This window comes from Myotis lucifugus, unplaced genomic scaffold, assembly GCF_000147115.1.
Source record: "Myotis lucifugus unplaced genomic scaffold, Myoluc2.0 scaffold_201, whole genome shotgun sequence".
In the NCBI taxonomy this organism is placed as follows: Eukaryota; Metazoa; Chordata; class Mammalia; order Chiroptera; family Vespertilionidae; genus Myotis; species Myotis lucifugus.
This window is the reverse complement of record NW_005871249.1, coordinates 1,087,160-1,101,829: the sequence shown is the minus strand read 5'-3', so window position 1 is coordinate 1,101,829 and position 14,670 is coordinate 1,087,160. Positions and strand designations below refer to the sequence as shown.

The window sequence follows — 14,670 nt, the reverse complement described above, 5'->3', positions numbered from 1 at the left end:
AGTTGTGAAAATGTGATCTATTAGTAGAGAGTCAAGAATGACATGGAACCCCACATATTTCCTATTCTTTTTTCTTGATCATCCTTTTCTAACCTTTCCTCCTTTCTCATTTTTAGCCCTTTCTTCACCTACACAAAATATTTCCAGTTCTACTGAAATATTTCTTTTCTCCAGGATCTATATTGGATATTTATAGCACAAGATATATCGCTTCTCGGCCTTTTGGCTAAGATCAAGTGTTGTTCTTATCAGTTTAATATAGCACAAGATATAAAGAGCTTTTTAGAATTAAAAAAATTATCAGCATTATTTTTTAATGACAAAAAATTCTTACTTGAAATGGCCAGGTAATTTTAGAAAATGAGTTTTGTTTTTTATTCAAATGTGTTGAATGAACTGTTACCTCACTATAAAACTTGAAAAAAATGCTGTAATTTAGTAAGAAGACAAGAAGGTAAACTAAGCAAATCAAAATCAATTTATCTTTTTAATGTCCTAAGAAATTAAAAAATCCTGATCTCCTCTAAACTCCTATAGAGCCCTGTTCTTCCTCCAATACAGTTCCACTGTATTTTATAATTGCCTATTTACATGTCTATGTCTTTCAGGAATAATTAGCTCAGTAAGGCCAGATACAACAGCAAACTTATTAGCTGTGAAGTTCAGATACAGGAGGTATAGGATAAACATACGTTGAATGAATGAATGAATGGATTTTCTTTTATGTTATCCCTATTGCTGGCTGAGGCATGTTTTTGAAAGTAAAGAACCCACATTTAGTCCGTACCCATGGGATTTCTCTTAGAACCCAATGGGCTAAATTGGTTCGGCAAGCACTAGATGAGTGGGTGGCAGAGGATTCCTTGCCTGGCGCTGAGGGCTGGTTGGAAAAGATGCCAGTCGGTACAATGGAAGGGATACCAGTTAGGGATGCTAGGGGATGGTGGCGATGGTGGGATACTAGAGTGGGGAGAGGTATGAGCTTATGCTCATAACAGAGGCCCAAACAGCACCCAGGACCAGGAGAGGAAGCCGTGAGGAAGCTGGGCACCACGCGGGAACCAAAGTCGTTTGGAGGAGCCACAAAGGGATCTTGGAGTCAGCTGTAGTGGTGACTTGTCCAGAGGTGAAGGGCCTTTTAAGGAGATGGTAGCAGAAGGTGTCCCGTCAACCCACCTGATCTTAAAAGGGTCCTGCCCTAATATGATCAGGGAGTGATACCGGTCCTGACACGTATATAAAAGAGGAAATCAATTATTATTTGTAGTATATTTAAATCATGCCTGAAAAAATATAAGACTGTATATTGAAATAATTTAATATAAATTTTTATATATCAGAATTAATTGAAGATGTGGGGAATCAGGCACTTCCATATAGACTAAATTGGTACAATCTTTTAGGAGCCATTTACAAGAATCCATCAAATTGCAAAATGCATGTTATTTTTGAACTATTGATTCTACTTCTGGAAAATTCTATTAAAAAATATTCCCACAAGATCATGTATAAGAATGCTGTATGTAGCATTGTTTATTAAAGCCAATTCAAAGCAAACAAAATCTTCAAGTGTTCATGGCTAGTGGATTGAATGATATATTATGATAATTATGGTATAGATGTACAATGGAATGATGTATAGCCATTAAGAACAAAAAGGTAGAGCCATATGTACTGACATGGGCAGATGACTGCCATATTAACTTTAAGTGAAAAGCAGAACATAATGTATAGATGTTTGTGTATATGATTCTTTCTTTTTGAAACATAGAGTTATATACTCTCCCTGGAGTCTGAAGGCTATATATACTTATACACAGAAATATCTCTCTTAATGCTTTCTCAAAGAAAAAATGCACATGAACCTCAAACATCCAGGAAAATATCTGAAATTGAAAACATTTCTGAACACATCTAAAAAGCATTTGATAACCTCAGGCAACTGAAGACTGTGTGAATGTGTTTGATTTACAGACTACAAATAAAGAAGTCCTGTATTTGCCAAGATTAACCAGTCATAGTTAAGTAGCTCAGAGAAAGTCTCAAGGAAAGGAGAAAAGGAGATAAAGAAGAACCAAAGACAAAGGTAGAGATAATGATAGAGAAAAACAGAAAGATAGGGAAGAGTGAGTTATACAAGGAGCTCAACTGAAAATAAATGGATGACAAGAAGAAAGGGGAAAAAGTGGGAAAAAGTATATAGTAGATCAAAGTGATCAAAGGAAAAAAGATATACTAATGTTTTCACTATCTTAATATAATAACACCAGTAATCATTGAATAACACTAAAGCACTGTGAGGAGACACACAATGTTAGTGTTACTTAATTCAAGGGCAAAGAGATCAACAATGCAACATTGATGGAAAGGCATTCACAATAATGACGCTAAATTGTCTAAAGATGGCATCCACACACAGAATTAGGTTAAAATAATTACTTTTGTTAATGCATAGAAATTGGTACTGAATTTTTAAATTATAATTATCATGGAAAACTGCTAGCTCTGTTTGTATGTTAAAGGATTTGCCATAATCTGTGTATTGATTCTACTTCTGGAAAATTCTCTATTAAGAATATTCCCACAAGATCATGTATGAGAATGCTCTATGTACCATAGTTTATTAAACCCAAATCAAAGCAAGCAAAAATCTTCAAGTGCTCATGACTAGTAGATTGAATGATATATTATGGTAATCGTTGTATAGCTGTCCAATGTAATAATGTATAGCCACTGAGAGCAAAAATGTAGAATCATATATACTGACATGGGTAAAGATTATGATCCATGTGTATGTGTACCAGCTATTCCCACAGACATACACACACACATTGCAAGTAGCTCCTATTGGGAATACATGGGAGCAATCCGTGAATTCTAAGAAGTAGGGATTCCTTATTCCTTTTCATAATCCTTTCATTATATCTGTGTAGATTTGGCCAAGGCAGTGATTGCCTATGGCATATGGAAGATGTCTCGTCTAATATTTAGTTTGGAAGGCCCAATTTACAGATTCTCTACCTTGCAATATGAGGTTAGCCTCCATCGAACAGAGATTCCTTTTGTGAAATCTCTTCTTTTGTAGTTTTGAAGGACTCTGACATAGAATACCGCTTTTCACATTTTTAGTTAAATAAAACAAAACACAAAACCCCCAGCCACCTGAGAATTAGTCTGTCAAGGTTCTTAGATTGTCCAGGTTCCTATATTAATATTTCTGTTAGCTCAGGTAACAGGTAAGGTGGTTGTAATTGTTCCTTCAACAAATAGACATTGGCTTGAAAATTGAACAATTTTCTACATGGAATTTTTGGAAAATTGTGCTCACCACAAAACCAAAACACAAATGGGTAATGAGATTCAACGTGTTGTACAATTTTAATCTACTTGTTTTACTGCAATTAGCACACTGTGATTGTAGAAAACAGGGGCTGACTTCCACAGACTCTCCATGGATCAGTGCTGAAGCTCTTCCACAGCAGTTGCCTCAAGCCCAGATCGCTACTATCAAAGCTTGTTTATTACAGAGGTGCACAGAAAAAAAAAAAGAAAAACAATAAACTATAAACTTACATGCCAAGCTTCTACTCCCTTTTTCCCCTTTCTGGCCTTTTTGTCCAGGATTTCCTTGGGGGAAAATAGAAGAAGAAAACAAACAAACAAAAAAAACACTTTAAGAATTCTGATAATTCATAATGCTTGCTTTAAATGGAGACAGAACATTACAGAGTAATCTAAAATATCACTTTATAACAACCTACAGAATTCAAATATAATGTTAATGTTGATGATGATGATGATTATATTATTTCAGAAGCCCTATTACAAACCTGGCACTGTTCTGGGTAGATCCTTTACATACATTATCTTAAATAATGTACAAGGGCATTAAATGTCCATTTTCCTAAAAGCAGGCAAAACTAAGGTATAATCAATTAGGTTTGGGCTTATTCATATTTTTTTAAAAAATAAATATTCCTGTTTCTTTTTTAAAAATATATTTTTACTAGAGGCCCGATGCACGAAATTCTTGCATGGGTAGGGTCCCTAGGCCTGGCCGGCAATCAGGGTCGATCTGTGGGGCAACCAGGGAGTGATTGGGGGGCCCCTGCTGGCACTCACCCTGGCCAGCCTGGCGCCACCCACTTGCCAGACCGGCCCCCCACAGCAGCTGCTGGTCTCCTCCCTCTGTGGGGTGACTGGCGGGGCAACTGGGGGCGGGGGGCCCTGTTGGCACCCTCCTTGGCTGGCCTGGGGCCTGCCGGCTGGGGGTAGCTCCTCCGTTGAGCATCCCCCCCCCCCCCCGGTGGTCAGTGTGCATCATAGTGACTGGTCATTCTACTGGTTGTTCCGCCATTAGGTCGATTTGCATATTAGACTTTTATTCTATAGGACTGATTTCAGAAAGGAAGAGGTAGAGAGAAAAAGAAACAACGATGAGAGAAAATCATGGATTGGCTGCCTCCCGCATGCCCCTATTGGGGATCGAGCCTGTAACCCAGTCATGTGCACTGACTGGGAATCAAACCGTGACCTCCTGGTTCATAGGTCCACACTGAACTACTGAGCCACGCTGGCTAATGGTTATTCATTTTAGTTGTTCTCTTGACTTTGCCTTCCTCCCTACCCTAGGAATCCTGGAATCTTCCACCTCAGTCTTAACTGTGTTGTTCTATTCCCATTACAATGTATCTGTCTTGTTTTCCTTCTCCTTAGACTGGTGCATCCCAAAGACTGGGCTGTGAATGAATTTCTGGGAGTGCAATCCCTGACCTATTGAATCAGAAATGCTGGGGGTCAAGCCTGGCAAGCTGTTTGAACAGGCCCTACAGATGATTCTGGTGTCTGCTCAAGTTTGAGAACCACAAACCCAAAGAAATTCCATGCATATTTCAGGTCTGCGCTAACACTAACATGTTTTGCTGTACAGAATCAATCATTCTCTACTCTCTATTCCCATAGCATTTTGTCCTGCTTCCTACAGGCTTATGACTTAGCACATTGCATCAGAGCTAACTGCTTCTGCATTTCTCTGTCACCTGATCTTTGACGGAAGCGACTATGCTATATTTATCCCCAACACAGTAAACTCTCACAAAATTGTGTTGACTGGGTGCATGAATGAATGAATGCCCTTCCAAGTACTTGGGCTAGTGGACATTTGTTTAACCTTAGGGCTCTAAAAGTAGAAAAATGCCTAAAACTTGTAAAAGCTATAGTTAAAAACCAACATGTATACACAGCTTGCTTTATGATAAAAATTGTTTGAAGCATTTTAAGGAATCTATTGATTACTTATAGTTTATAGTATATATTCATTTATAAAATTAATCATTATGATTTAATGTCAATAGGAAGTTACAAATAAACTGTACCAGAAAGAGACCCAAACAAAATCTTACCATGATTGTTTTTATAGGAAGTCTAAAACATAGGGTCCTCTTATTAGCACTGTTTTGTAGATAAGAAAACTGAGGCACAGAGAGGCTAACTGTGTGGAGAGGTAGGATTCAGATGTAGGATTCAAATATGTACTATCTCTGTAAGATACAAATATATACTATACTACCCCTGTTTTTCCCAAAAGGGCAAAGAAAATATTATATATGGAATAACTATGTGCGCCCATGAAATTCAAGACCAAGCCACTTTGACAAATGTTTAATCCCCCAAATGAACAATCTAAGATTAGATATTTCGCATAAACTTTACAGAATCATTATTTTAATTAAACTTTTTAAAAATATATATTTCTTTTATTTATTTCAGAGAGGAAGGGAGAGGGAGATAGAAACATCAATGATGAGAGAGAATCATTGATTGGCTGCCTCCTGCAAGTCCCCTACTGGGGATCGAGCCCGCAACCTGGGCATGTGCCCTTGACTGGAATCGAACTCAGGACCCCTTAGTCCACAGGCCGACAGTCTATCCACTGAGCCAAATCAGCCAGGGCTAATTAAACTTTAAAAAGAGTAGTCATTGTGAGGAAATTTCTGGAAGATAACTCCTCAAGGGTAGGGAACTAGCTTGTCTTGTGTCCTCACCTGCAAGCACAGTATATGAGGCCATGTAGGCACTCAGTTAATGAGGTAAGCTATTTCTCCTTTAATAGGGCAATTTGTGCTATAGTTATTCTGGGGTTTATTCCTAACTTCTTCCCTGACCAGTTACAGAGGAAAGTTGTGCAAAGTTAACAGACTGTTGGGAGAACAGTCCGGCTCTCTTTAACATTCCTAAAATTTCTGTGTCATTTCCTCTTTTTGTATAAATTTCTAGAAAGACAAATTAGTTCATCATAAAATTAATCATTATACACTGCACCAGAAAGAGTCCCAAACAAAATATTACCATGTTTGCCAAGGATCCTATCTAATAAAGGGGGAATATGCTAATTGACCCTCACACCGTTGCAAAGATGGCGGTGTCCACAGCCAATAAGGGAATATGCTAATTGACTGCCACACCCTCAAAGATGGCAGTGCCCACAGCCAATAAGGAGGGAATATGCTAATTGACTGCCACACCTTCAAATGTGGTGGTGCCCACAGCCACAAGATGGTGGTACCCAGTCCCCTCAGCCCCTCCGGGGCAGCAGGCCTGCCTCTGGAGGCCCCCAGTCCCCTCAGTCCCCAGCTGCCCAGGGCTGGCCCAAGGCGCAGGCAAGCCTTGGATGTTGGCTGCCCATGGCTGCCTGAGGCTCAGGTAACCAAGGCCGGCCAAGGCTTGCACTGCTGGCAGTGGCAGCAGCAGAGGTGTGATGGGGGCATCACCTTCCCCTGATTGCCAGGTTGCCTCCCACCCCTGAGGGCTCCCAGACTGTGAGAGGGGGCAGGCCAGACTGAGTGACAAACCCCCCTGCACGAATTTTGTGCACTGGGCCTCTAGTAGTAAATGACCAGCTCTTTGAGATACATAGTAGACTAATACACCATTTTAATTTTAAACTTAGAATACAGATGAAACAGGAATTTTTAGGGGTAAAAAGGCAGGTTTTAGAAATTAAGGGGACCATGGAAGAAACACAGGGCTGCAGAGCAGCAGAAGGTATATTTCCATAGAATAGGGGAGCTGAAAAGCTGCAACAGGCACATTTCCATAGAATGGGGGAGCTGGAAACAGAAAAGATCTATATTTACAAAATAAAGGGAAGGAAGCCCTTTATCCAGAAGGAGAAGAAACCCCAAAGGGAATAGGAAAATAATAAAGAAGGAGGAGAGGAAAACCTCCCATGTCCCCTGTGAGGTTGACCTTTGAGTTCAGAGGTTACTATAGTAACCAGTCCAAGGAAATAGTGACCAATCAGAGGGGATATCAAGGGACCAAGATCTGCAGCCTTTATAAGCCATAGGGAAAAGGAGCTCAGTGGGACTCTTTCCCCATCCCCTTGTGGGAGTCTGTGCTGTGAGAATCTTTCCCTTTCCACACATGGGAGTCTGTACTTGTTCTTCAGTAAATTTCTACCTTTGCTATACCACCTTCCGTCCATGGTTTTCATTCTTCGATTCACACAGACAAAGAGCCCAGGAACCATTCTGCCCAGGGGGAACACTGCGTTTTCCAGTCCAAAAATTCCGTTTCACAGATAAAATATGTTTTCTCACTTCACAGAATTATTTTGAATTTTCTTAGAATCTATAAATAGCTTTGAAATTTTGTCAAATTCAAGATTTTTAAATACTTTTCTACTGAACCCAACTTGTCATATAGGAAATTCACAATTCCTAAGTGATGCAGATAACTTCCAACAAATTAACAAATGAACAAACACTTCTTCCCAGGATGCCAAAAAGGCCTGTTTAAAGCTGGATGGTTTTAGAGATGGTTGGTGCCTAAATACACCATTCAGTTCAGGGACTCAGGTCTCTGGTGGAGACAGTGTAGGTTGCATATTTGTGGCCAGCTGATTTTCCTCTAAGCCTAATGCCACTGGCAGTCCATAAACACTGACAGTGACAAAAATACCTCAACGTACCTATTAGAATTGCTAAAATCCAAAACACTAACAACACCAAATGCCTGAGGATCTGGGATAATAGGAATTCTCATTCACTTTTGGTGGGAATGCAAAATGGTACATACACTTTGGAAGACAGTTTGGCAGTTTTTTACAAAGCTAAATACAAGTTTACCACGCAATCCAGCAATTGCACTTCTAGGTAAACTCATGTTCACACAAAAATGTGCATATGTATGCTTAATGCATCTTTTTTCAGGATTGCCAAGATTTGGAAGAAAGTAAGATATTCTTCAGTTGGTGAATGGATAAATAAACTATAGTACATGCATATAATAGAATATATTGAGCGTTAAAAAGAGCTATCAGGCCACAAAAAAATATGCAGAACTTTAAATGTATTCACTTAAATTGCTAAGTGAAATAAGCCACTCTGAAAAGATTACATATAGTTTGACTCCAATTATATGACATTCTGGAAAAGGTAAAAGTATGGAGGTAGCAAAAGGATCAGTGGTTCGGAAGGAACTGGGTGAGGATGTCCTAAATATCAAGATATTTAGGATAGTAAAATTCCTCTGTATCTATACTAATAAAAGGGTAATATGCTAATTAGACTGGATAGACCAGACGCCTTCTGGATGTCCTTCTGGACAAAGCCACGATGGTGGGGGCTGAGGCAGAGGTGGTTAGGGGCAATCAGGCCGGCAAGGAAGAGCAGTTAGGGGCGATCGGGCTGGCAGGGGAGAGCAGTTAGGGGAGATCAGGCCAACAGGGAAGAGCAGTTAGGGGCGATCAGGCAGGCAGGCAGAGGAGGTTAGGGGTGATCAGGCAGGCAGGCAGGTGAGCGGTTAGGAGCCAGCAGTCCCTGATTGTGAGAGGGATGTCCCCTGCGGGATCAAGTCTAAACCGGCAGTCAGAAATCCCCCAAGGGATCCCAGATTGGAGAGGGTGCAGGCTGGGCTGAGGGACCCTCCCCACCTGCACGAATATTATGCACCAGGTCTCTAGTGATATTATAATGGTGGATACATGCAATTATTCGTCTAAACCCATAGGATGAACATCACCAAGAGTGAACCCTAATGTAAACTGTGAACTTTAATTAGTAATAATGTATCAATACTGGTTTGTCATTTGTAACAAATGCACCACACTAAGGCAAGTTATGAATAATAGTGGTAACTGGCCTGGCCAGTTTTTGAGTTTTGACCTATGAACCCAGAGGTCACAGTTAGATTCCCAGTCAGGGTACATGCCCAGGTTGCGGACTCGATCCCCAGTAGTGGGTGTGCAGGAGGCAGCCGATCAATGATTCTTTCATCACTGATTTTTCTGTTTCTCCCTCCTCCTTTCCTTCCTCTCTGAAATCAACAAAAATATATTTAAAAAATAAAAATAATAGTGGTAACTGTACGTGGATAGGTGGCATATGGAAAGTATATATTTTCTGTGCAATTTTTCTAGAAACCTAAAACTATTCTAAAAAACATACTCTATTTTTAAAAAATGATAAAGATCATATTCTCTTGGTCATAATTTACTTTAAATTAGGAAAAAATAAACCTGTTCAAGTCTAAATGTCTGTGCAAAGTTCACAATTCAAGTTTAAGCTACTGACTAGTGTAAGGAATAGAAATAATATCATCATGTATATAAATCTTAAATGACATGAATAATGTTGATTATTAAGTAGTAATATGTAATAGCAGGCAGTTTATCTTGCATAGGATAGGATTTCAGGCTCATCTGTGTTTTCCTAACTATACCTTGAGAGGGTTTGGCTGGTTTTGGTTAAAGCAATATTTATACTTTGCTTGTTTGTCTTTGCCAGTCTTTCCTCTCTCTTTGTTCTAAAATAGATACCATTCTTCATGGTGATTTATGGTTGTGTGGAGTTTATAAATCCTCGTTGTTGTTGTTTAACTATTTTCCTTTGGGACATAGAAACTTTCCTCAAGAGAATAATAATCAATTTCAAAATGTTTCAGACCACTAAATATACTGCATTTGAGGGCTACTATTCATACTGTGATGACCATTGTTATGTAAGAAGCTGCAAAAATACCTATGATCCAGTATTTATTTTACATATTCTATGAAGAAAATACATTATCGTAATACCTGGCCTCCCAGTCTTCCCTGCTGGTCCTATGAATCCTCGACTTCCAGGAAAGCCAATCGATCCACGATCACCTTTAAGACCTGGAGGACCTGCATGGTTAATGAATAAAAAATAAATAAACAATAATTCATTTTTCATTTAGACTCTGGAGTATAATGAAACAATATAGTTTCATTAATGAATATGATATAGCTGACTCTCCAAATAATAGTATCTTTCCTAAAATTCCATATACTATATCTATACAGTAAGTAGAAACATTCATTTTACATCTAAACAGTAGGTAGTAACATTATTAGTACATTGTAGGTTTTCAATAAATAACATTGTTATTACAAATAAAAGCATATCAGGGGGAAAAAGTCTTGGCGTTTTAACCAGAGGGCTTATGTTATCTAATCAGGAATCTTCAAATGGCAGGATTTGCTGTAACTATAATGATAACTTTTAAATGTATAAGCTGAAAACTGAAGTCTTAAGATTTGGCCCAGAAAAAGCACAGCTCAAGCAATGAGAAGTATCAAAGAGTATTTATTTTTAAAAATCAGGGTCCTAGTTTTGGAATATATTACTCTAGCTCTCATGAAATTGTTTTTAAATATTCCATTATAATCCAGAACAACAATGTAACTCCACACACACACACACACACACAGTTGTTTTTTCACTCTAACCTGCTATGTTGACTATAAAAACTGCATATAAAAGCAAATATTTTCCTGTTGAATAAAATATGCCATCTGAAATCAAATAGCTTGAGATAAGTTATGGTAAAAATACCATTTTAGGTATGTTTATCAGTTCCCAGAGCACATTGGGAAGCATATTATGAAAAATTGATTATAAATCTTTTGCCAATGTCAATCTCTTAATATACGGCCACCACTTTACAAGTTCCAGGAGGCAGGGCTTATACATATTTAATTCATTAAAAAAATATTTTCTTAAGGTTCATCATATAGAAGCCTAAATTTGGGCTAACTGTTCTCTAATAAATATTCAGTTTAAGAAGTATATTATTATAATTAGTTAGAAGTATTATTCAACCTTGTGTAAAAGTTGAATTCCAACAGGCATGAAGCAGATATTCAAAGAAATAAAATGATAAAATATGTTTAGAAATATTTGTAAAGTCAGGACATCTCTATTTTATTTAATTATACAATATGTACTATGTTATATATGTTGGTATATTGTATATATACTGGTATATATATGCACATATATAGATAGATTTCATATATAGTATATGTGTGTGTGTGTGTGTGTGTGTGTGTGTGTGTGTGTGTGTGTATATATATATATATATATATATATATATGGTGTATACACGGTATGCATATATATATATAGTTGTATACATAGCATACAGCCTAAAAAAAGACCTGACATCAGTTCTCAAAACAGGCTGATAGGTTAATATTTATACCTTTCTTCATTCTCCAAGCAAGGCAGTCAGACCTTTGCACTTGCAAGTATTAAGATCTGTCTCTCAAATTTACAAATAAAAACTGACTCTGAACTTTCTTTTTCTTTATCTTAGAACACTCTCCACTTTTTATAAAGTGCCACTCACTGGTGACTCCCATGTTGACCATTTTCTCCATTAATCCAACCATAACATACTGAGCATGCATATTGTTCCAGTCCCTGCCCATTCTGGAGTTACAAAGGCTCTTATCCAAACAGATCTTCCAGTGTGGAGACAGATGGTACCAAAGTTAACAGATAAACATAGGAGGTAATTTTGGAGATTAAAATTTTAGGAAAACAAAGAAATGTAATAGAGAATGCCTCTGGGGATCAGAAAGAGCCTCTCCAATGACGGCCCACTGAGTACATCAGAGTGACCTTCAGAATACAGCGGTTCAACCAGAGAGTATGTTACCTTCTCAATAAGTGAACAAATGAATCCATAAAAAAAGCACGTGTGATGCTAGAAATTACTCAATTGACAGGCCTCTATTATGGGATGTTTAAGCCGACTCCATATTGCCCAATGGTTCGTTTAATGATGTCTGAAAATGTGACCCCTACATATAAGCACCACTATTGAATTTTATTCCAAGAGATCAGATTCTCTGAGCCTTTTAGGTCAATTAACTAATTCTCTGCAATAATCTGTGGCAAGAGGAAAGAATCTGGCACCTGCCTCTAATCCACAGGCAACACAAGTACATTTTACACAGAATCTCAGCTATGACATCTTTTAAGGGCCTTACACCTCGTTTGATTCAAGTCTCATTTTATAGAGGCAGGAACAGAAGACAGAGAGATCCAGTTGTTTATATAACGCTGGTCTGACCATGATCCACACATCCTGGGTCCCTAGCTCTCCATTCTGGCTTCTTTCTGTGGTCTAGCTGACTGGTTAAGAATGCGGAACCTGCAGTCCTGTCCATCTGGGTTCAAATACTGGCTCTGCCTCTTAGCTGCTGCTTGATTTCTGGCCGGCCACTTAACCTTCCTGGCATCTATAAAATGGTATATTATTTGTCCCTATAGCACAAGCTTGATGTGATTATTAAAAGAGCTAATTAATGTAAAAACACTTAGAAAAAGTGCCTGCCTTATGATAAATGCTTTCTTCGCCCTCCTCCTCCTCCTTCTTTATAGTAATATAATTATTATTTCACCAGCCTTTTGTGAAGACTGCTAAATTTAGTTTTATTTAATGATATGTACATAGTTAGCAGTGCCACCTTTTTAATTCATTGCCACAACTTGTGTATTTTAGCAAGCACTGTCCTGAGAAAGCCTGAGGCGGGGCCTCTGTAGGTCAGTCTGGCAGTAGAGTGGGCTGGAATAAAGACATGCCTGGAGATAAAGTCTGATACCATATGGTTCCTGTACTCCAATATCCAACATGAGGCTAGAGTTCATTTATCCTCCAGAGGCATGATTCCATGGTGGAAAATACAGACCACATAAGGAAAGTCAACAGCCCCAGTGGATGAGAATTTTACAGCCAATGAGTCTTTGGTTCTCCCTCAAGGCATCTTATGAAGGTCAGGCTCCCCTGTGATCTCATAATGGGAAGAAAGGCTACCAAGAGGTTTCTTTAGGAACTACGAGGTGTTCTTCAAAGTATTCCCAATGTGATGAAATAACCCTAAAAGTGGCCCCCCCAAAATCTCATGTGAGATCAGGAATCCTTGATCATGACACTCATCACCCTTATGTAATTGCTTATCATACTGTAAGTTCTGTGAAGGCAGAAACAGCATTTCTGTGCACTGGATCCACAGAGGCCTTTGACGCACCAGACACAGGGAAAGAAGAGTATCTCGAGTAAAAGGCAATAATAGGTCCTTCTCCCTGGCATAACTCTGAGGAAATGACACTCTGAAATAAATTTCTATCATATTATTTTGAGGTAAAGCATATTTTAGCATAATATCCACCCCGTACATGAGTAAAATTGTGATGGTATTGATTACTTAAGACCACCAGCACAACCACTTAAGTTTCTCAGATTTTCATATTATTGGTGTGAGTCTAAGTGACTTTGACTTGTCAAGCTGAGTTTAGTGGATTTCATTAGATGTATAGGTGGAATTTTAATAAACTTGCTCAAATCAGGAAGTAGAATTATCCTGACAGTCCATTATATATTCTTAACTTCTTTGTTCCAGTACCAACTATGGCCAGTTCGGCAATTTGGCAGAGGACAAAACAGAATGCGGCAATTAAGGAAGGAGGAATTCATTAAGAGAGACGCCTGATGACTTGGGTACTTCTGTGACAGTACAACAAACCAAGTGGTGACCTAACCATCTAAAAGAGTCCACTTATCACCCCAACAAATGAAATTTTTCTGTTATGAGGGCCTGGATAATGCCTATTGTGTACCGGTAAATGAGCAGAACCAATAGCAATAGACTAAGCTCTCACTACAAGAATCAAAGCAGCTTTGCCATGGCATTTGTTTATGGTATTAACTAGAGCTAAGGCTTGTAAATCCTTCTTTGTGTTTCATGCATCCATAGTTCAGAAAGAGCTGCAGAAGATGCTCCCAGATGAGGCTTTGCAGGGCAAGTTGTAACCCATTCTCCACTTTTATGGCTGAATTATAAAGCTGTGACAATTGTACTCTGTGATGGAGGAGCTGACAGGCCTCTGACAATAGCAGCTCTGGCAGCTGACTACTACTGGTTACTTCACCTGCTTAGGCCATTAATGCACCATTATTAAGATCTGCTTAATGCTAGTCAAGTAGAAAGACTTTTCTGAATAAAGAATCTTCCCTGACAGTACTTTCAAATACATACAAACAACTATATATATATTAGGTATTTTTTTCTTTGAAATGATTTTTAAAATTTTTCTCACATAAACCTCATATAATGAGTTTTTAAACACAATGATGTAAAGGTCAGGTAGGTGTAAAATCCATGCTTTCCATTTTTAAAAATTATTTTTCTGATGTCACCTGGGGTGGTCAATACATTGATTGGAAAAAATAGTATTTCATATAATCAGAAGACAGAAAAATAAGATGAAGTACATGATCTTTAGACACTTTTGTCAGCACAAACCATCTCGTTATAATTAGACCATGCAATATACTCCCCACTTTCAAAAAACAGGT

General features: G+C 38.4%; 1 protein-coding gene and 1 pseudogene across 1 annotated transcript in view; one reads left to right on the top strand and one right to left on the bottom strand.

The window, feature by feature from the left end:
• Window positions 1-206: 206 nt before the first annotated feature.
• Window positions 207-315, top strand: LOC111827683 (annotated as a pseudogene).
• The window catches only part of MSR1 (macrophage scavenger receptor 1), a 48,621-nt gene continuing 34,233 nt past the window's right edge, over window positions 283-14,670 (bottom strand). Inside the window, exons 7-9 of the mRNA XM_023761196.1 lie at window positions 10,079-10,168; window positions 3,574-3,627; window positions 283-1,226 (exon numbers count right to left, since the gene is read on the bottom strand). Coding sequence (XP_023616964.1) covers window positions 1,225-1,226; window positions 3,574-3,627; window positions 10,079-10,168 — 146 coding nt within the window. The 3' untranslated portion in view covers window positions 283-1,224. The remainder of the gene's footprint in view (window positions 1,227-3,573; window positions 3,628-10,078; window positions 10,169-14,670) is intronic.